The sequence below is a fragment of the Bombus vancouverensis genome, chromosome 7, assembly GCF_051014615.1.
Source record: "Bombus vancouverensis nearcticus chromosome 7, iyBomVanc1_principal, whole genome shotgun sequence".
In the NCBI taxonomy this organism is placed as follows: Eukaryota; Metazoa; Arthropoda; class Insecta; order Hymenoptera; family Apidae; genus Bombus; species Bombus vancouverensis.
Window position 1 is genome coordinate 9207658 of NC_134917.1, and position 18866 is coordinate 9226523.

Sequence of the window (18866 nt, forward strand, 5' to 3'; positions counted from 1 at the left end):
GCCGTAAATTCCCGTTACGATTATAACAATCGACACCACGACTTGATCGATCCCCTGATTTCCGTTGAGATAATAGGGGTGATTGAGTTTGTATAACACTGTGATTCACAGAATTATAAATTATATATTTCCAACACTTAGATTACACTGATGAGCATAGATAGATAGATAATCACTTATCGCACGAAGATAAGATAGATATGTATGTTAGAGCAGGGCTCTTATAATTGGATTTAATGTATTAGTGGACGTAGCACTATAAGATATTTAGGAGAGGAAATGTATGCTCGACAATACCGAGACCGACTCTCGCGTTATGCTTAGACTGCCCCGATAGGCATTAGCGGTAGACTTAGTAGTTGACTTTTCCAACGATGTAGAAGAAGTGAAGTCGAGTGACGATGCTGTGTCGGAGGAAAGCTAAGGATGGGTGTGTCTAGCGCACGGGTACATCGGATTTGTTGGTGACGATTTTAGTTAGGAGAATGAGGGAATAGGCTTCGTTGTTAACTGGTTAAACGAAGGGTCTTAACCGCCCTCGAGAGAAAGTGGTTAGTGGGAGGAAAGTTGCAGCATACGTGAGAAAAACTAACTTTCCCTTGTCAAGCCGTGGTAGACAAGAGTCTTTAAAAATTCTTCGGAAACAGACGTTTGTTTGGTTTGAAGGACCTCTACTAGGAAATTCCTGAGATTTATGGGAGATACTTAAGGCTATTGAGAGTACGCCGTACGGAAGAGCGGACATCTGGTGTCCGTCTGGCCCGCGGTGTGTGACCTGGGCCAGGCAGAGGGTCGCCCGGCGTAACAACTGCCATAATACAAATCTACTACTTTTTTTCTTCACAAATTAGTATTTTTGTTATTTGATTTTACATTTAATCAGTAAAAGTTTGATTACAGCCGAATATTTTTGCAAACGTTAAGATATGTATATATATATATATATTATATATATGTATATATTTTTAAGTTAAAGTAGTATCGAGTTTGTTTAAGCTGATTTTAACGAAAAAAACCTTACAAATCGAATGCAGCGCTTTTTTCGGGGAAAAGTGGAAATTATAAAAGTTCCATTTTAGTCAGCCAAAGTGCTAACTTACCTCCTGTTAGCTCTAAGCATCATATGACGGCTGCTTTGTTCTCTTGTTCACATTCATTCGTTCTTTTTATTTTACCGGCTTGGATTGAGCTCAGAGAATTTCAGAAATCAAAATTTATCAAGGTTTCGTTAATCTCGACTTTGCGGAGATGGACATTTTGATATTAACGCGACGTTAGTCTACTCGATGCTATCGCTTTAACAATATTTTATTAAAGACTCTTAAAGCGCAAAAACGGTCGATAAAAATTGTAGAAATATAAAGAAGTTATTGTGTGTTGGATTTTGAATAAAATTTTCTCATTTCTAAATAACCAAGTTATTAATAATTTTCCACTTCAACTTTCCATTTAAAATCGATTTCCCGAAAAACTTTTTTCTAGATATGTCACTCTTTTAGCTAACTGTCGATATTTTAATAACACGATGCAAAAACATATACATTCCGGATTGTACAAGAAATTTTTTCTAAAATTGATGAAAACCTGTTACAAGGATGTGCTGTAAAATTGATCTCGACTTTCAATTCAAGCATAAGATATTGATCTACAAAATCATTCTTCTTGAAGGGTAATGTTAATTTTTCATGAATGTTAATCAAATATTTTTCGCTAAAGTTCAGTTTCCGACAGTATATTCGCGATATTTTTTACTTAGTCTCTTCGTCTTCCATTCCTTCTTCAAACCCATAAAATAGCACCATTCTCATTAATGCTTCTTAATATGCGTGTCCGTGCACGTACTTCTATATGGCCACCATTAGTAGTACGTGAACTTACTCGTAACTTGATTTTCAAGCTTTTAAAGATTTTTTCAACAAGATCTGATATCGGTCGGAGGCCACGTAAAGCATATTCAATTTCATGCTTCAATTGTTGCACTGACGTAAATCCTTGAGAAGTTCCGATTTGTATACTAGTACATTTTAGACCACTAGTTATACAAATTTGTAGTTTTACAAATTTTCGATTATTTGAATAATATTAATTCCCTCACGTTAAATTAACTCAACGTATCAATAGATATTTCTGTTAGAGATCATATTCATTTATGTGTCATTTAATTAATTAATTCAATTAGTTGTGTAGCTAATGTCTCGTTTTTTTTCTGGAACTTATTTGCGTAGCTTTTCATTTCCTTTTATTTCTATTGTTTTTACTATTATGTATTAATGTTTATTTTAATATGATTATACATATTCTACTTGGTCAATTTGCTACTGCTCTACTTACCAACTCCTAAGTCTAACATTATGGTGATTCTACTTACCAATCAGAGTGTCCGAGGATCAATACTAGTACTATCCTATATCCTAGTGTAGTAATCTAATCTACAGAAATTCCAATTTTGCATTATTAAGTTATTACAACCTTAAGCTATTCTGAATGAATAAAATAAATATTTAAAAAATGTGGTTAACAATTCATATATTTTTTACCTTCGGCTCATTCTAATGATACATTGTAATCGTAAACTGGAAAATAGACACTTTTCGTGATATAAATTGCACTAATGAAATTTAGTTTTGCAAGAATAATTTAACATTATGCCTTTTTCTTTCTACATTAACCTTTCATTGAAGCTACTATGTTAGGAAGCAATCTTAAAGTAATTATATTTTCTGTAATGTGGAAATTTTTCTAAAACTAGGGCGCCGTTAATTTTGTTTCGTAAAATAAAACGAGAAAATTTTGTTTATATTGTGTGTTTAATCTAATCTGCTTCTAATCTATTTCTAAGGTTATTCATGTCCACGATGAGAATGCTCAGTGTAATAGAATGCATTTATAATAGGTAGTATAAATTAATATCCGTGAAGATTGCTGTTATCAAATTTTGATACATTTGTAAAAAAGAAGACTGTGTTTCGGATAAAATTAATTAACTTTCTATAAAAGATTTATTATTTTCACTATTATTTATTGTACATAGTCCTTACATAACGGCTTAGGACGACCTTCCGGTTTTATATCTTTCTCTTATCTCCTCCGCTTACTTTTCATCCTCTTGGTTCATCCTTCTCCATCTACCCTATTATATTTAGTATTTTTCGTTTTTCTTGTCTGTAATAGTGGAAAACATAAATTCGAAACTTGATCGGATAGTTTTAAGGGGTCAATAAAAAATATTGGATAAGTGTGTCGTTTGTATAATTATGGGGTGATATTCATATTCTCGGTGAGCCACATTCGAATGGCAAACAGAACGATTGAAGTCAATAGTCGATAAGTTGGAACATATTGAACTGGCCCATCGTTTATCCGATCAAACCATTTGTCCTGTATGGGCAATATTCACGATAGGATCATGCACTATCAAGGTTAATTCGGATCCTGCAACCTCGAGACGGAAATAGATGCACATAATTCTATTCGTAAATACAATGTTGTCAATTTATCTTTATACCAAACACTTACCATTCATATCGTTTTAACGCTAATGGACCAATGTATTGTACACGTATGGACAATGTTTGAGGTTTCGAGATTAGTTTCTTGAACAAAGGAGATTATCCAAAATTTTCTGCACTGACAACGTTCAGTATTTTATAAGCATTCTATATGACGAGAACATTTTGTATAAAGAAAATTTTATATTTTGATCTATGTATAAGTTTCAAATACTTTTAATAGATCTTGAAAGGAATATTAGGATAATTCAGAATTTAACAATTTTATCTTATGATTTATTAAATTGTTTAGTCCATTTATTAAGTTGCGTAGAATTTTAAGTTTGCGTAGAAAAGCTAATCAGCGTCAATATTTTTATTCATCATTGATATATATATATACATTTATATACACATATATACAATATATATATTGTATATGTATATATGTATATTTTACTTCTAGTAATCAATACTGTGAATGAATCCGAGTGTTCCAATGCAGAGGGGTGACTCTCGCCATTATCCTTAACGATTCCATTAAGTTGTTACTTAAGGTACGGCGCAACGTTCGAAGACTGTAATATAGAAGTTACCCCTTTCTTACAAGGATATCTTTCATGCCATTATCCTGTCGTACGTTCTACTTGTTTGTTCCGTTAGGGTGAAGTCAGCAGTGAATGGTTTGCAAGGAGAAAGTACGAATGCTCCATTCACGAAAAAGCTTAATTTTCTCATCTAAATGCATCCACCGCCTCTGAGACGGAATCTTCACTGTTGATAGGAAATTGCTTGCATCGTTTCCTTCGCTTATTAGTTTCTGACATTATAAAACTAATTTGGATTTAATTCCTGTCCTTGTTTATTTTTCCTCCTACTCTTACTACAACTGTGATTTACTATCAAACTGGGTTTCGAAATTCATCATCGGTACTCAATCGATACTACTCAATTTCTTATAATAAGCAATATATACAGTTACATTAATATTTGGACACCGTAGTGTTTTTTTATTCATTTTATCTTATTTACATATCATTTTCTTTATGATACGGAAATATGAACTATATATTGTAGTTTGCAAATGTAAACAGAGTTTTTTCGTAACAATGATATTGTATACGTAACGTGTAAAAATATATGAGAGAACCTTCTTCCTATGTGAATCTTAAATAATTTCAGTTACATAAAAACTTTGTTTATCATGAAAACATAATATTTATGAAACAGAATTTGCTGTATCTTCTTTAATTAAGTAGAGTACGTAGAGATAAAAACAATTAACACAAATTAAAATCACTGCTTAAATGATGTATAATAAAATCGATTCAAAGGTACTACTCTTGGAAGCCTGTGTATTACTTATATCCTGTAGAGAAAGCAATTTCCCGGTCACAGTTACTCATTTTTCTCAATGTACTTCAATTTCATTAGAAAGTTCTATGAAGTTGGTAGTTCCACCAATACAAAGTCTAATATATATTACAAGCAGCACTTTATTGGACTTAAATAATTGTTTCTTGTTTAAACACATGTTTTTAAAACATTTAATTCAATTTGGGGACAGTAATTATATTAGTAGAATAATTAATAATTACACATTCTAAAATTTTAATTCTTTATTTCAATTCTTAACTTACATTTATGATATCTATTTCAGTTTTTAAAATAAATGTATACTAGTATCTTTATTTCGAATAACTATTATTTATTGTGTTATTTTTCTAAGAAATCGATAATATACTCTGTAAGCTTCAAGTATCCAATATGACATTGAATTTCTGTCGTTTAAACTATTAGCATATGCTAATTTGATCTTACGTTGTATGGAATCATGTTCAATTCATGTTCATAAAGTGTTTTAAATTCACAAGTACTTTTTGTCCCGAGTTGTAAATACATTCTTCTTCATTCATAAAGTTACGAAAGCTTTTATACTTGAAACTTACGCCATTCTAACTTCGCACTATATTATTTCAATCTGATACAAGTTTCCTACGTTGTACTTATATTTTTGCGTCATTATTTCTTGTTAAAAAATTGATTATCCTTAACATATGGGCATAACATAACATCGTAAGTTTCCAGTTTCATTCACCGACAAAATCAAAGATTTTACAATTTCCAGTATAAGAGAGTTTCGTGAGTTATATGAGCTTTCTTATACATTGTTTTAATTCTGGAAATACATTGCTATATTAAAACTCATAGTCATTCTAAGCTGATCTGTAAATGTGTACGTTTCTGTGATAATTTGCGCTTCTAGTTTGCCTCGGTAAGTCAAATACTTAAAGTTCGAGTTGTATGTAAACTTTTCTAACTGTATATATCATAAATACCAATTACCCCTTGTGCGGAAAGTTAGGTGTAAAAAAATGAATGTGTTTATAATATATTCTGGCCAATTACTTACAAGATTTTTGCTTCGAAATGTTACAAATATTTCTAGTGGTTGTTTAAAACGGAGATGGTGGCAAGAAGTAGTAGAACCGAACAATGCTGAGGAGAAGACGGAGGATGGTTTTAACAGTGAATGAAAGTTTTAATGGTCGAAGAAAGTTAGGTCTCGGGTTTTTCCTGGCCTGAGGACGAAAATTTGTTCCATGTGACTGTTCGACACTTAGGTGTTATACATTTTATGAACGTATCTGTCGTCCGAATGTGTTGACCTTTCGACCTTCCTCATAATGTGTGTCGCAAGAATTATGTTTCTACATTCTTTATTATCGAGCCAATTGAAAATTTTGACGTCTTTCTTAGGACAAAAATCGTCGTCCTTAGCATCTAAGTACAAGTTGGGGCGATAATTGTAAGAGTGAACATTAACTTTGAAGATTTGACAAGTATACGTAAATTTGGCTAATTCCAGATTGGACACGAGTAAGTAATCGAGAGAGTAAACTACATGTGAAAATAAGTAAAAAATGTAGAATAACATGTTTTCATAAAATGCTTCACTTTTAAGAAAAAAATTTGAAAATATATCACATGCACACGCGTTTAAACTTTTTTTTCTGAAAACGAGACCTTGAATGGAAAAATGTTATTTTATATCTTTGACTTAATTTCGCGTGTATAATAATCTACTGCTGATTGTTTATTCATTATTATCTAGTCAGTACTTAGCTAAGTTAAAGTACATTTGACAAATTTTCAAGCTCGATTTTCTCTGGAACGAAGCGTTGTACGAAAAAATTTTATTCTATATTTTCGACTTGTCTTTTCACATGGAACAGTTCCCTCCTGACCAGATGTGCTGTGATTACCGCCGCATAGATACTACTTATTTTTCAATCTGAGACTGGCCTACAGCCTCTTGATCGGCACCAGATCCCCCGTCTTGTACGATGTCGTCATTTTGCGTTACCGTAAGGAAAACCCCCATCTACTTGTGTTTTGAATCTTAGCGAGCCTTGACCTTGCTTCTATCTGCACCTGAGTACGTTCCTGTTCGAACATCGCGGCCCACTCCTCCTCGATCACCTGCCACATTCGGCAATCGTCTCGCATTCTTATCCGTGTTCCGAACATTAGCTGAAATGGAGCAATGTTCGTACTTCTAGTAGGAGTCGCATTCAAGTATTTCTGTGCCGTTTTTAGATGCTTAGACCAATCGTGTGGCTCTTCTCTAGACAACCTCCTTATTAGGGGAATAAGCGTTCGTCTTAGCCTTTCTACCCGGTCATTTGACCATGGAATTCCAGCGGTGTCCCAAATATGCAGAATGTTTTCCGTTCTGCAATACTCCCTAAAATCGCTTGCCATGAATGCCGTAGCCTGATCGGAAATAATTAATCTTGGATTTCCAAAATGCACAGACTGCTTCTTTAAAGACTTAATGACCTTGGTGACACCTGTCCGTGGTGTGGAATACAGCCAAACAAATTTTGTGAACTGATCTACTACTATAAAGATACACTCATGATCTTTCTTCGTAAGGGGCAATGGCCCGATATGAAGGACATGATAGGTGTCGAATGGCAATTCATTCCTTTCGGTGGTGTTTAACAACTCCTCTTGATTGCTTGCTGCTCTTAATCGTTCTCTCTTGCAGACATTGCATCTCATCACTACCTTTTGTACTGTTTGACTTATGTCCTTAAACCAGTACTCCTTCCTCACTAGCTGCTCCGTTTTAGTAATATTGTAATGACCACGTTCGTGAATTGTTTGGACTATTTGAGTCCCCGCTGTTTTGGACACGATCACCGGCAGATCATCTGTCCCTTTTCTGTAATTAATTTCGTCCCTGATTCGATCCAACAATTCTTTATGCACCTCGTACATGTCCACTGTTTCCTCAAATTTTATACTCAGAATTTCCTTCATTTTTTGCCAACGTGTACAACATCTTTCGTCTTTGACGAACGATTTCGCCGAACCACGTAAAAGAGTCTTTGCGTATATTACGCGCTGCGTATCAGTCCAATTGTGAAGATTGGACATCTCCTCAAACTTCATCAACCACCTTTTTATACCGAGGTCGTCGTCACCGCTGAACGTGCTCATGCACCTTGGCACATCCATAAACGCTGAAATACGCACGTTCTCGCTGTCGACGCTCACGGGTGTTTCGAACACGTCGCGCTCTTCTTCATTTTCTTCTTCTTCCTCGTCTTCACCGTGCTCAATCTCCAAGGCAACGAAAGCTCTCAGACGATCTTGCAATACTTTTTTTTCACCTGTTATTTTTAATCTTCGCTTTTTAAGTTCTGCTTTCAATTCCACAATTTCCATTGTTTGGATGCTCGTTAACTTATCGTTCACAACGCACCCTTCTGCGACATCAACAGTGGCATTATCCGCGTTTGATCCTTCGCTCATCGTAGATAATGATTCAATTGATTTCAACATAGTTTCACTATCACCACACAAATAGTTCTGTAAAATGTTTTGTTCAGTCCTGGCTCTGGCTCCCAATTGTAGCGAGTAAGAGAGTACAAAAATCTCCTACACCTTCTCTCTGGTTACACTCTGTACAACTTTGTCCGCAATTCTATCCGCAACTCTCTGCAATGCTTTCTGTACTGGTTGCAACGCTCTGCACAACTCCCTTATATACTACGTCTTGGTATGCGCACGGATGTGGATGGCCGATGGTCAAACATACCTTTCTTAATTACCCTCCCCCCTCCCTTGTTGTAAACGAGCATGGGTATATGGCCCATCCGTCCGTACTTATATTGCCTTTTACCTGGGGTACATCGGGGTTAGGAGACAGATTGATTTCATTATACTAATAGACACTTGATTTCATTATAACAAGAATGCGACGAAGAGGCCAAAACGGTGGTAGCGCACCCCTGTCCTATTTGACCTTTATCGCGTTTTCCCTGGGAGTTGAGATACGAATGTAATCAGGGAGACAGTTTGGCAACTGTGCGAGATTTTCCTACGGACTTGGTCAATTTAAGAGCGAAGGAGTTACCGATAAGGTATATGACCCTTTGGGAACCTGGGCTTGTAACGCGTCTGTTTCCTGTCGAGTATAGCGTTTTGAGGGGACAATGAAAGTTAAATAAATTTCCTTGCGAAGTTCTAGAACTTTTAAAGACAAAGAATCATGTGTGCGCCAGTAGTCCAGAACCTCGTCTCTTACGGCTTCAATGTTCTCTCTACTGCAGTTTTGCCTTTTCGAATAAGGAAAAACATAAAATTTCGCAGAAATATCTTATTTTCTATTATCTTAAATTAATCATAGAATTATTAAATCAGTTAATTTAAAATATTTGTATACTTAGGGAGACAGTGGAGTATTAACCTGCAGAATATACATATTATTTGATATAACTTTTATACTATGTACAAATACAGTTATTAGAAAAGTAATCTAGAAAAATCAGCACAAATGTATCGTACGGCGCAATATTGAAGATCTTATCACGAGATCTACGCTATATGAGAAAAATTGAGTATCTTTCTGTACCTTTGACGTACAGCTTAATCTTTCCGTACCAATTGGTGCATCATAAACTCACATATATAGTAGTAGCACTAGCCGTTGCTCCCATAACAGTTTGCAATCTCTTAACTCGTCTATACCGAGGGTTTATGCTTACTACCGTTAGGAATGTCGGGTTGATACAAAGTACTCGTTGGGGATGATTTCAATTGGCAGTTTAACCTTCCCTTTGTTCTATGAATTAGTGTACATATAATAGGCATGATACATAACTTGGATGTAGAAATTCGACAGAATTCTTAAAGGATATATATACTTATGTATAATTATTTGATTTAATAATTATAAATCGCTTGAAACACTGTAATACATTATATAGTTTTAATTCTCCAGATTTCAATCAGATTTCAATGATTGTAATAGTACGTTGTACTTTATACCGATATTTCGTGAATGTTCCAGTTTATTTCTTCGCGTCTCCTTGCACAACATACTTTTAAAAATATCGAAAAAAAAAAACGAAGCTCGAAGAACGACAAGTAATGTCATCTAGTCATCGTGGAAGTTTAAAATCTAACATCGTAATAAGTTATTAGTAAGATGCGGATATTTATACAATTTGGTGAAATTCAAAGGTACTGTAGTACACAGAGTGCACCAAACATGCGAAAATATATAGGAAATATCCAAACTATCAAATCTGCTTAGGTTTTATTTCTTTAGTAAATCAGAAACTTAGCTGTTACGAAGCAGAGACGGAAGGGTTCGATCTGGAGGAAATTCTGCACCGTTGCTAAAATTTCATCCATATCGTGTTAGCCGAGGTACTATCTCTCCACCTTCGTGGTATTCATTAGACGCACTGATTGGTAATTAGAATTTTTAATAGAGACCAATCAATGTGCTCCTAGCTGTAACCGATATCGTATTAATGAAACAAGCTATTTATTATAAATTATGCAGTTATACAACGTATCTAATAATATTATTAATGAAAATTTATGTAAATACATTATGTATTATTATGTTTTATATAATACACAGAATATAATCATAAAAAGTTTCTATAAGTGTCCAAAATATTTTTGTCAGTCACTGTATGCAACACCGCGTGAAAATATTTTTCAAAAATATGATTGTCATTACAAGATTATTGTTGAGGCTGACTGGTAGAGGAAAGAGTGAATGAATTTGTAATAGAAAAATATATTGAAATAAGTACAGTTATAAGTAGCTGAAGGCTACAAGAAACAGCAATAACAATTTGCTTATAGCTCTTTTGTTTCTAGTCCTTGTAACCTAAAACTCAACTCAAGAGTACAATAATATGGATCCCTTTTCTTTTGAATTTTTTTGCTTTACTAAATTCTATTCTCTTAGTAATAACGGTTTCCGGGTCGCAGGTTTACAAAAAGATAAGATGTAGAGTTTTTCTTCAAGTAATTACTTCAACAGTTATTATCAAATATTAGCTTAAGACTCTCTTACAGTAATATATGAAACCGAACATAGTAAGTAAATACTGAAAACAGTTAAAATTCCTATTGTTATAGTCTCCTATTCTGTTATATGTACGTTGAAAGATTTTGATGAATGGTAGGCTGAGTGGTAAAATAAATTGGACGAGATATGTCTATGGTGTTAAATCGGTATGCAGAGAAGATGTGAAAGTTAAGAATTCGGAATCGGCGGAAATACTTAGAAAACGCAAATGAAGAAAAATCGATAGCAAGAGTTGAATAACGAGGACGTACGTAACTAACGAGCCGGAACGAATCTCAGTAGCCGTAGGTTTCGCAATAATTAAAAGGGAGCCGTTATACCCTATGCCGTGATTTGCCTCCGGACATTTCTTCTTTCTGGTTTCAGTTTTCTTCCTTTTTGTTTTTCTCATAATGGTTTGAAAGGAAATTTTATTATGACTGTATAAAATACCTTTGATGCTGTGTGATTTTATTTAATATATGAGCGATTTCCTTTTGTTCTCTACTGTTCCAGTGAATTATTACGTCTGTTTTAATATTGCTTATATCGTATTCCTGTTAAATTATTAGTTCTGTGAAATATGTTGAATATATCTACATTCTCTCAGTCCAACGGTGCTATTAAAGAAAGTATGGCTATTTTATTTTTGAAGTTGCACTTTTTTTTATTAATTAGAAATGTCTTTAGTTTAGGTAATAGCAGTTGTTCAAGTGTCTTATTGCTCTTTTTTTATTTTTATTATGAATAATAGTAGTGACTGCAAATAACATTAGAAATATGTAGTAATGGAAAATATTAACAAAAGTGGTTGCGGAAATGACGATGTAAGATGCTAAAATAGAATACGAGAAGTTTTATTATAAATACAAAAGCGAAGTTAATTACGGACGTTAATATCGAGATGGTTAGATTCGTTGTATCTATATCAAAAATTAGGTACTGAAAGGGGATAATTCCTTCTAATTCTTTCCATTGCTATTGCTACACATATTATTTCCTATAAAATTTGCTGAATTATATGTGGTATTTTCATTGCACTGAATGTACATTATGGTATAACCGTAACCTATTCCTGAATTGTGGTCACCCACGTATTCCAGTTGAATTTGTACAGTCAGGCTTTCACCAGACAGATTCAAAGAAATATTGAAATGTTAACATTCTCATGACAAATTATTAGAGAGTTTTAGAAAATGTTACTCTTCCCGAACAACTCACGAAATCCAACTTGTTCCTTACCTTTAATGCTGTCGGAAAATATCCCGTGTAGACGGTAAATTTAATCGCATCACAGAAGACTATTATGCCATTAAATTATTCAAATATTTAGTGGCTTTCAGTGTAATTAAATATGGTAGTATTTAATACTATTTAATACAGTAGTGTTTAATTTTTTAATTAAATAATGATATAATTACATTCTTTTAATATAAATTTTTCAATATCTTTAGAGTATATCATCGATTTTATAGGATTCTGTTACATCCGCTGACTCTCTACACAAACCAGACTCCATACCTCTGACAGGATGGCCGCTAGATGACTAAATATCTTTATTGCATATTCTCAATAGCCTTAAGGTCTCATCATAAATCTTAGCATTTTCATAGTTAAGATCTTTCAGTCCCAATAAGTATCTTTTAAGTTGAATTACGCTTTAGACCTATTGCCCATTTCGAGAAAACACAGGTAAGCGGGTTTTCCCATGTACAATACCCCTCACGGGCAATTAGGGGCGGCACGTACCCATGTTTACTCATCAACCTTGTCCTTATCCAATTAGCAGCGATGACCGTTGCCCTCACTTTCCTAGGCAAAATTTCTGTCAAGGACACATCGATAGCTTTCCTCCGAGATAGCATCGTCACTGAACTTCTAATTTTTCATCTGTCGACCAGTCATTATCTTGTCTGATTTTTCGTTCATTGATCAGTCATCATATTAACTTGTTAGTTACACTTCGCTGAGAACACGCCACGCGTAAATACTTAAATCTTCAAAGTTGTTGGAATGAAGTGTATATTTTAATTTATTAACTCACTGTTATCATCAATTCAACCGTTTCTATTATCCTAACCGAAAATAGGGAATCGATTGATTCGTGACGTCGATCATCGTATCGTAACGAGAATTTACGACTCCTGCCTCTCCGCGAACGATCGAACAGACACTTTTGATAAACTTTGATCATACTAATCACTCGAACGAATATGAATTTAGTACATTTTCAAAATTGACTTTCTTAAAAACGAATCTTTAGATTCATAAAAAGAGTCATTGTATATTTGTAAATCGAAGCATCTATATTAATCTTAAAGTTGTATCGTGATTACGGTCAGAGATGCATTTGCATTACGATCGTCAGTAGAAAGAGATTAAACATTCCTACGTATTATAAGGTAGATAAGTTTGTACTGTATTGTCTTCAGTTCTATTATACGTATACATACTTTACCTGGGTTATTAAATATAATAGCTACATACCTGATGTGCGACGAGAGTGGAGCACAATAGAGCATATAAAATATTGTTGGTCGTTAAACATGGAAAAGCAAATTTGGATAAAGATTCTGAAACTTTTAGAACCGGAAGGAAATATGTAAGATACACAATGAGTAGGATTCAGAAAACCAGATAAGAAAATATCCTTTATAATTGTGTATACCTTCGTTCATATATATTAGGATACTTAATGTTAAATTCACGTAAAGCGTAACAATTAATTTGGATTACTAAGAAATAGTAGAAAATTAGGAATTAGAAATTAAAATGCGAAAATCGATGAAAACAGTGATTAAGAGAAAATATTTATTTGTAGTAAGATCGAAGATTATCGAAATGTTAAGTTTTTGAAAACGATGAAGGAATAAACACATTTGGAATTGAATTTGGCTTGGTTAATGTTTGGAGTAGGGCTGGTTATGGCAGAAAATGTGAAAAATCAGTAAAAATGTATGTGAATATTGGGGATTGTATGTATGGAAAAATGTTATTCTCTGAGATTGGTTGTAGAGCAGTACTAAAATCGATGAAACGCATGAAACGAAGAAGTGGTAGAAGACGAAATGGTCCGAATAATTTTTGTTGCGTCATCGAAAGTCGAAATTCCAATACATTCAAATTTCGTTATTTTTTTTTAGTTCTAGTCGAAAGTTAACAAAACCACGTTATTTATAATATTCTATGTAATATAATTATGTTTTATATAATACATAAAGTTATCTACGTAATCCAATTCCTTGTTTAGAAACAATTTTCATTGTTAAATAATTCTGTTAAATGTAATATGTTCTGAAATATTCCACATGTACTTATATTTTTTATATTTCTCTTAATATCTTTTCTAAGAGATTTTTTCGTTCGAAACGTTCGTTGTTGTGTAATATATAATTTTTCATGAAATAACTGTTTGATATTATGTGTATAACTATTCAAGTATATATTTATTTAATGTTATAGAACTGAATTCCCGAGCACAGAGAATATTCTTCACTTTGCACACGACAGTACAAGGATTGTGACAGATATTACATTTTCTGACAGAAGAGAAATAACTATATAGAGTGTTCTAGTTTAGTATTTCTTTCCTTAATCTTTCTGGGATTCCAGTGAAGCTGGACTGAATGAAATTGATTGACTTCGCCAGAACCGCATGTCAGAAACATGAATGCGTTTGAAACATCGTCTGAAACACTGTTTGAAATATCATTTGCAATATCATTTGAAACAAAAATTGGAAAATCTCTTAATAATTAGAACGATTTGTAGTAAACTGTATTAGTCCCAATTTACCAAAGAAAAAAAAAAAAAAGAAAATTAGTCTCAATTTACCAGAAAAAACAAAAAGAATTATGTTTATATCTTTCGTGATTGTGAAGAAAATAGATTGCAATAATTTTTTAAATTTATTCTTAACAAGTATTCTACTGAATCCATGAATACTCGAGAAATGTAAGCAGTGTTTACATTGCATTTTTAATGAAGCAAAATATTATATATCAAGATAGATCGTTCGAAGGTTTATTAAAAAGTTATAATAAAAATATGTAGTACGAAGGGAATAATTACAAGTTTATGTGTAACATAATAATTTATATAATATAATAATAGGTTTATAATCGATATAATTAATAGCTGCTAATATTATATTTCAAAATGTTCAGCACTCTTAATAATACGAAACTGACAGCGGTAAAAAATTGAATTAATTTTTCTATGAAGCTCATTTTAATTTTGTGTCATTTCAATGAATTAATTAAATCTTTATGTCACACGTATTAACGCGTGTTTGATGTATGTTTTTCTTATAGTCTTATTCATGTATAAAAGTTTAATGACACGAAATTGGGCCTGATATTGAAGGCTAAAACATCGTTTTTTTTTTGCCATATTATATGTTGGAGATGGAAGGACAGCGGGATTTCCCGTCCGGAATGTTGGGAAAACCCCCGATACCCTAGTCCAGACTTTTACTATAGCTGCACTTAAGTAATAAAAATAAGGAATAGTTTTAATATTCCAATCTGACTTTATGACGATGGGTTCGGGCTCGAAGTGACATAGCGGATCACTAGACGTAGCCACGGTCACGGGAGGGACGTGTACCTGACAGAAGTATGAAATGATTATATGGCACTGGGGGTAGCCATCCACATGTTATAATACTATATCACTAAGCTATAATATTTTACCAAATGTCCTACTGGACAAATTGTAAAATGTAAATAAATAAATAAAAAAAAAAATTCGTACTGATAAATATTAGCCACATCCGCGACGGTAAAGTAAATAAAGGTTCATAGAACGCCCCAAAATGCCAACCTGTTATGTTTGACTGTTACTCCCTAGGACTATCTTGTATAATTACGCTTAATAAATAAACTATGGATTTTTATACATTTGCGCGAAATTTGGGAATGCAAGACACAAAGAATGTTGATATTAAAATATACAGAATATCCAAATTTGCTATACCTGTTAATGGATAAAACAAATCTATTCTGCTTAAATTCTATTTCTTCAGTTAATCTAGTTAAATTTAATTTAGTATCTATAAAATACATTAACCAATATAAAAACTCGAAGCTTCTTAATAATTATGTATGAACGATAAATGACAAAATTGCTAACTAAACTTTGTTTCTGTATGTTACAGATACCCTAATCGTAATCTAATCAATCGTGCCTTGGCATTATGTGCCACCTGAGAATACAGTTTTATAGCGAAAATCCGAGATAAGAATATGAATTGATTCGTGATTTTAAATTAATGGAAAGGTGGATGTCAAACACGTTTTTTATCTACCGAGATACACAAGTTATTTGATTCGTGACAATGAGGAAAGTTAATATAGTTATATTATTAAATAGTCGGGAAGCGAGCCTAGCCGGGGCAGCAGTGCGGCAGAGATGAAACATTGTCGGGAAACGCGTTTACCAGCCCAGCCTCATACGAGACGCGAATGTCTCGTCTGGGCTAGGAGATTAAATAAAAATTTTCAAAGTAAAAACGTTCATGAAAAGAGACATGGAGCACAAGCAAACGATCTTGCTCGCACCTGCGTTGAGCAACAGCAGCTGTTGGCGGAGGGACACATCCGAAGGCACTTGGACTGGACCAGGCCCAGGGGAATTGTTACGCGCCGCTTTAATTCTTGCACTCAGTCTCGGTATTCTTTGTGCCAATCTGCTAGTAATATGCGTCATAAACAGCAGACGATACAGCAAATACATTCACGCACAGGTGAGTACATTTCTTTCGAATTTTTTATATCAGTAGTTTATCGTATGTATGAGTGTATAACATAGAAATGTGTAAAGATCTTAAATTTTTTTTATTATTTAATTTATATTTTACAATTTGTCCAGTTGGACATTTGGTAAATTTTTCTAGCTTAATTGCTAAATAACATGTTGGTGGCTACTCCCAGCGGCATACCATCAGATCTTATATCTATGATAGTAGTCTTACAATGGAAATTAATCGTATTTGTAGCAGATACTTTCATATGGCGTTAAACAGAAGAGAATCTTCAAACGTTCCTTTCATAGTACTACCGATTTTTTCCTAATTTACCAATTTTTTAGGAATGCTCCATAAATAGAGTCTTAAGTTGGATGTATGTGAATAAAATGCCTGTAGAATGGATTTGGAATGAGCAATGAAAGAAAGCTAAAAATGATAGTACGAAATAAGTTTATTGAAAAAATTATACGACAACATCTCTCAGAAAAATCTCTTGCTTTTAGATATAATATTATTTATTTTAAATTAATCAATATTTTTTCCAAATTATCAAAATTCTAGAAATTAATACTTTTTAAGAAATAACACGTATAAAATGATATCATGTATCTTTATAGCCGTTCATAAAAACAAAATATCTCCATTTGATATAGTATATATGCTATATGACTATATTTATAGCAAATAGTGTATATAGTAGATATAATTTAAAATTACTGTTCCATCTTCTCAAAGAATCTTTTTTTTCATTTATGACAATACGATAGTTACCAAACACACATATTATTTAAGTAGAATTCATTTCGAAACTTACGAAGCATCTTCTATTATGACACAAATATTTATATTTGTCATAGAAATTTTAATAATATAGATCGAAATTAATTGATACATTTCCTTTCGATACTTTACAGATTTAAAGATGTTTCCGTGTAGAAATTAGAATGGAACACCCTACGTAAATTTGTTCAAGCACTTGCTCCTCAAATCTATGTTTTCTGATTACTTTCTATTCATCCAGTTGTTCACTATTACGTATGCCATCACGAATGCTATATTTGTATTCGTGTCGTGTGTTAAAAATGTCACACAAGCCAGGGGCCGTTTGTGACAGCATTATTTCGCTTCTGTCTGGTGTACTGGTCAACTGCAGGGCACGTTAGAATTTTCCATAATTTGAATGTGTCTGTTAGGCTGTGTTGAAAACCAGATCTTTTTTGTTTGTTTTATGGATGTCCATGCAGTTGTTCCGTTGGTACAGAACGAATGGTAGTCGATGATTAGTGACAAGCAGTAGTAGGGCATTCGCGCAATGAATCACTAACTGAGAAAAGTAGGATGGTAGGAAATGGTCATTTTCGGTCTCGCTTGGAAACGCATGCAGGACATTGAAGTATACTCTTAACGAACAAAAAGTGTAACGATCATTTATCCGAAATGTGATGAGAGAGTAGTAAAAACGAATGAAACTATAGAAATGTGATCGAATTTTTAATACTGATCTAGTTCCAAAGTAATTGGAGTAAAAATCAATAGCTTATCGAATAACTGCCATTAAAGTTTTTACTAACAATGTATAGAATGTAACATTAAATAGGGGCAATTGATACGAGGTGATATTCAATGAAGTCCATTCAAAATTGATTTGCGTAATGAATAACACCCCAACAATGTAATCTAAACGATCAACAGGTTCTCTTCAACTTTATTGCAGCCAAAGTACTTACTTACAAGTTTGGCGAGCAACGACCTAGCTATTGGTCTTCTGGTTACACCATTCGGCTTCTTACCAGCCGTCTACGGATGTTGGCCATATGGTGAAGTCGTCTGTCAAATACAGGTAATATTCGTGCTTATAATAAACTGTATGTGTTGTTTGTTACTCGTGTTTCATATACATATAATATTATTATACATATAATATGTATTATATATATTATAATTGTGGAATTTGAACGGTAAAATTTGTTAAATATTTATTTATCTAATAGTAATATACGTTTAGAACAAGATTATTTTTTGAAGTCTCCCACACTTCTTTGATTTTTATAATTTGTTATACTTTGTTATGTATATGTCGGAGACGAAAGGCCACTGGAGCCTCCCCTCTGAAACTTCGGGAAAATCCGTAAGAGTGTAATTAAAGTTTACAGTTATAACTAAACACTTTGCCGTCAGTCTGCCCAATTGTACTTGTTGGCGATTGGTGATAATAAATTTGGGCTCAAGGCGACCATCAACCGCC

General features: G+C 33.3%; 1 protein-coding gene across 2 annotated transcripts in view; it reads left to right on the top strand.

Moving 5' to 3' along the window:
• Positions 1-18866, top strand: part of LOC117159055 (trace amine-associated receptor 9) — a 54643-nt gene that overhangs the window by 12817 nt on the left and 22960 nt on the right. For both annotated transcript variants that reach the window (XM_076620044.1, XM_076620043.1), the window contains exons 2-3: positions 16031-16618; positions 18336-18461. In XM_076620044.1, coding sequence (XP_076476159.1) covers positions 16391-16618; positions 18336-18461 — 354 coding nt within the window. In that variant the 5' untranslated portion in view covers positions 16031-16390. The remainder of the gene's footprint in view (positions 1-16030; positions 16619-18335; positions 18462-18866) is intronic.